At 40.1% G+C, this 5099-nt stretch overlaps 1 protein-coding gene across 4 annotated transcripts in view; it reads right to left on the reverse strand.

Annotated features, from left to right (window-relative positions):
* LOC102481428 (zinc finger protein 596) overlaps positions 1–5099 on the reverse strand; it is a 40610-nt gene that overhangs the window by 25192 nt on the left and 10319 nt on the right. For 2 of the 4 annotated variants that reach the window (XM_006153171.3, XM_027773695.1), the window contains 2 exons: positions 3854–3980; positions 1974–2027 (listed from right to left, as the gene is read on the reverse strand). The exons of 1 other annotated variant lie outside the window; for it this stretch is intronic. In XM_006153171.3, coding sequence (XP_006153233.1) covers positions 1974–2027; positions 3854–3980 — 181 coding nt within the window. The remainder of the gene's footprint in view (positions 1–1973; positions 2028–3853; positions 3981–5099) is intronic. One more of the 4 variants, XM_006153172.3, reaches the window with a different exon arrangement.

Genomic DNA, 5099 nt, shown 5'->3' on the forward strand with positions numbered 1-5099 from the left:
AAAAAAAAAAAGGAAAAGTTCTCTTTATAAAGTCATGAACTTGAAAAAAAATACTTTGAGTTATAAGCTTTGTAAGGAATATTTTGTTCTTCAAAAGCATTTCATTTATTATGGGTTCATTTAATATAATTTCTTAACTACATACCAAACCTAGGAAGGGGAGGAAACTCATGGCCTCTTCAAAGGCAAGCAGAGCTAAAACATTTCCACACTGAACAAAAAGTACTGTATGGTGACTACGTGCATGACCCTAGCAGAGAAAAGAATAAACACTACCCAGAAGGATGTATACAAGTAAAAAGCCAAGGAGCAGTTACAAACAAGAAAGATAAGCCCACAGTGAGCTCTGCTGCCCTCACTTAAACAGACCTGAGGTGTGAGGCAGGATTCATTTCTGAGTGATGAATGAGGGACTGGAGCAGATTTGAAGAGAAAAGTCTATAAATGGGATAATGCAGGCTGAGTGATTTAAAAAGGCTCACCATAGAGAAAACTGCAGTGACTTAAATTTAGCCACCCAATGACTTTTAGAACTGACTTTCCCCTTGAAAATCGAGGAAAAGGCAATTTGTAGATGTATTTATAGGGAACAGCAGTTGGCGTCATGGCTATGTTGCTGGACTCCCACGGAGTTGACCACAGTTCGAGTCCCAGATCCGATGGCTGAAACTCACGCCAGGCGTGTGTGCGTGCATGCCCAAGATCCCAAGAGGAGAATGGAAGAGAAGAGATTGGCGTGGTCATCTCACTTTCTGTCTCTCTTTCTTTGTCTGTTTTTCAGGCGAGTGCACACGCCCTATAGCAAAAACCTTTCAAAAAAAAAAAACAACAACAACAAAGGACAGTATTTAAAGTGGCATAGTCTGAGCCAAAGAGTGATGAAGATAGCAAAGCTAGGAAAAAATGCCAATAATATTTTAAAAGTCTACTGATGGGGACCAGCAGTATAATGGTTAGGTGACTGGACTCCCACATATTCTACCATGGTTTGAGTCAGACCTAGCAGCTTGAAACTGATCCTGGGCATGTGTGCATGCCTGCTCAGAATCTCAAGAGAAGAATGGAAGAGAAGAGACTTCAGTGTGGCCATCCATCCTGGGGGATGATTTCTCACTTTCTGTCTCTCTGGCAAGCACATGTGTCCTATAACAAAAATCTCTCTTTAATAAAAGATGTCTCTTGATGAGAACTTTTTTCGGAAACATCCCAGGACACCAGAATGACCATGTTCTATAAGGAAACACTGTAGGAATTTATAGTTTTCCCTCCATAAGGTATTTTATTTATTTATTGAGAGTTATTTGCTCTAAGGAGCATGAGCTCGCTAGACAGACAGACAGAAGGCAAGAAATCATGCCCCCAAGGGGGATGGCCACACCACAATCCCTTCTCCTCCATTCTCTTTTCAGGATTTTGGGCATGCACACACACCTGGCCTGAGTTCAAGCTACCGGGTCCAGGACTCAAACCAGGGCCTACTACATGGGAGTCCAGCAACATAACCACTATGCCAACTGCTGGTCCTGGCTTCATAAGGTATTTGTGGCTTCTGTTTTATGGGACAGTAAAAGCTTGCCATAATCTAGAGGGAGTTTTTCCTCTAAGAAGGATGACTGTATTACTAGACCATCTTATAGCATTCATTATCCATGAGGTTCCTGTACTAAATGTAGCCCAATGAATCTCCTGCAATCAGAAAAGTAAGGACATTTTTTTTCTCTGTTTTTCTATGCAAAATGCATCGTGACTTTTCTGATAACTCAAAACATCAATATTTTCCTAAAGCCAGAAATTATGTGAGGAGGACACATATATTATGAATAATATTTAGAAGGAATAACAATATCTAAAATACTTTGTCCCAAAGTCCTCACCTATATTTTAGAAAAAAATCTATGTAACAAAATCTGCAGCTGATAATAACAAGAGATTAGTTACTAACCAATCTAGGGGTGCAAGTCCCTGCAGCTCACCTGGACTTTGGCAATGAGAAAATCCTCTTGCTTCCACCATCCACACCATTTCACCTTTTTCCAAACAGAAAAGCAAATCTGATTTACAGAGCTGATATCCTGTTCATGGAACAAAAGTAACTGAACTTTATGATAATAAATGTGTATTATCAACAAGTCGATGCAAAACCATGGAGGAAGAACATGGACAACCCTGGATGCCATCCCAAGTAACACATTTAACACAGGAAGCATTGAAGGGCCTTCACTACACCAGGGAGAAATCCCAAGTATGTGCCCAGAATAGTGAGGACCTCAGGACACGATGCCAAGTTCAAAGTCAGGGTACAGACTTACCACTCTGTTCAAAAACAGAGAAATCAAATGCTTCTGCAGTGGGATGAATATTTTACTCAAGAGAACCAGCAGTTAGCGTAATGGTTATGTCGCTGGATTCCCACATAGTCGACCGTGGTTCGCATCCCGGACCCGGTGGCTTAGAACTCACGCCGGGCACATGTGCGTGCATGCCCAAGATCCTGAGAGAAGAACGGAGGAGAAGGGATAGCAGCGTGACCATCCCTCCTGGGGGGTGATTTCTCGCTTTCTGTCTCTATGTCTCTGTCTGTCTGGCGAGCGCACGCGCCCTATAGCAAAAACCTCTCAAAAGAAAAAAAAATAATATTTTACTCAAGTACAATCCAATAAACAAAAAGTCCACAGGAATAATCAAAACTCTGCTATTTTCACTAGTTTGATCTCAAACCTCAGCAAACTGCCTAGAGCAGAATAATTACATTTGGCCTTCAATATCCATGAGTTCCATAGTAGTAAATTTAAACAATCACACACTGAAACTGTTTTTAAAAGTAAAAATAATCCTGGGAACCAGCAGTTGGCGTAATGGCTATGTCGCTGGACTCCCACGTAGTTGACTGAGGTTTGCATCCTGGACCCGGTGGCTTAAAACTCACGCTGGGCGCGTGTGTGTGCATGCCCAAGATCCCGAGAGGAGAATGGAGGAGAAGGGATTATGGCGTGACCATCCCCCCGGGGGGTGATTTCTCGCTTTCTGTCTCTATGTCTCTCTCTGTCTGTCTGGTGAGCACACGCACCCTATAGCAAAAACCTCTCCAAAAAAAAAGTAAAAGTAATCCTGTAACAACAAAAAACATAATATATCAGTTAGTGATACTGTATTAACTATTACCAGAAACCTAGAGATTACAAAAGAAATACTGAAGGACGTTATGTGCAGGTTATACGCAAATAGCATACCATTTTATATAAGGAATTCTAAAATCTTTGGATATTTGTATGTCAGGGGGTCTGATAACCAATCCCCAAAAATGACTGTATTTATAAATTTATCTTATCTATTTATGATTTCAAGAATATGTACTAAGTTCCCACTTATAGCTTGACTTAGAGATTTGGTGCCAAGCAATACATGAAGGTATGGGAGTGGTGTAGCAATAACACAACAGAACCCACATGGGAAAGGTCCTGAGTTCAAGTCCCACAGCTGCCCAGAGTACTTCAGATGTGCACATATGTGCCCAAAATCACACCTGGCTGAAACATGGGGTAGACTACAGTATGAATGATCTATTAAGAGTCTCTTCCTCTCTTTTTCCTCTCTTTCTCCCTCACCCATAAGAAAATACTAAATAAAATAAAAAGAGAAATAAAGATAACAAATTATGATGAAGACATTTTGATGCCATGACAAGCTAGATGTAAATAATATGTAATTAAAGAATTTCTTTAATATGGTTATTGGGTCTAAGGCAGCATCAGGACAGAGATTGGAGGAAAACATGAGGAAGCTCTTCTATACCCTTGCTCATTAATGCAGTGAATACATGTGCACCTGCACACAGAACTACTGATGGACTCACCAACAGATACCAGATGACTGATGTTTTCCAGCATCACATCTTCATACAGCTTTCTCCCAGATGTGCCTAGTAGGGCCCACTCTTCCTGAGTGAAGTTTATAATGACATCTTCGAAGGTCACTGATTCCTAGATCATGTAAATTCCAGTTTAGATAGAGCCATCTTACCAAAGTCCAGAGTGAAAGGGTTGAGACAACTATGCTGAGGCAGAGAGGGAAACTGAGTTTATAGAAAGATCAAACTGTGTTTGGGGATCCAGTTTATTCATTCTCAGTGCCAAGCTGGCTTCTGCCTTTTAGAAACCCTTGCATGTATATGTATATGTATATGTATATGTATATGTATATGTATATATATATATATATACAACTTGGAAATTTTTCAAAAAACTTTGAATTAAGAATTCTAGATGGGTCATAATAAAGCTTGTGCTTTAAATTTCATAACTAAACTATCTTCCTCATGAATGTTAAATACTTTACAAACTTATCACAAGTAAAACTATAATAATAAGATGCCACTTTAGGACCAGCAGTTAGCATAATGGCTATGTCGCTGGACTCCTACGTAGTCGACTGCAGTTCATATCCCAGACTCGGTGGCTTAAAACTCACGCTGGGCGCATGTGCGTGCATGCCCAATATCCTAAAAGGAGAATGAAGGAGAAGGAATTGCAGTGTGGCCATCCCCCCTGGGGGGTGATTTCTCGCTTTCTGTCTCTGTCTCTCTCTGTCTGCCTGGCGAGTGCACACGCCCTATAGCAAAAATCTCACAAAATAAATAAATAAATAAAATAAAAATAAGATACTACTTTTAGGTCATGACTATTTTTAAATTACTCCCTACATGTGAACCTCAGATTCCTAATCTATGCGATGGTTTAATATTCTGGTGTAAATGTTGAAAGAGCCAATGACTGTATAAAGTTCTTCTTACCTAAAAAAAAAGTATTAGAAGCCATTAGTCTATTCATAGAAATAGATAGAAAATCTTGAAGCAGGCCCCAGGATTCTCCAGAGGTGAGGAAGTTTCATACAGCTCTTGGTTCCAGTAGGTGTAACACAATCCTATATGACAAGGTGCTCAAAACAAGGTTTCAGGCATAGATAGTCAAGCAGCATAAACTAGAGTACTCTGGGACTTCAACACTTAAGGAGAGATGTAGCCTGACCATTCCTCAAGTACAACACATCCAATTTTGAATTTTCCCTGGAAACTCCAAATACTAAATATTATTGCCTTCTTT

This window comes from Tupaia chinensis, unplaced genomic scaffold (assembly GCF_000334495.1).
Source record: "Tupaia chinensis unplaced genomic scaffold, TupChi_1.0 Scaffold000365_1, whole genome shotgun sequence".
Classification (NCBI taxonomy): Eukaryota; Metazoa; Chordata; class Mammalia; order Scandentia; family Tupaiidae; genus Tupaia; species Tupaia belangeri.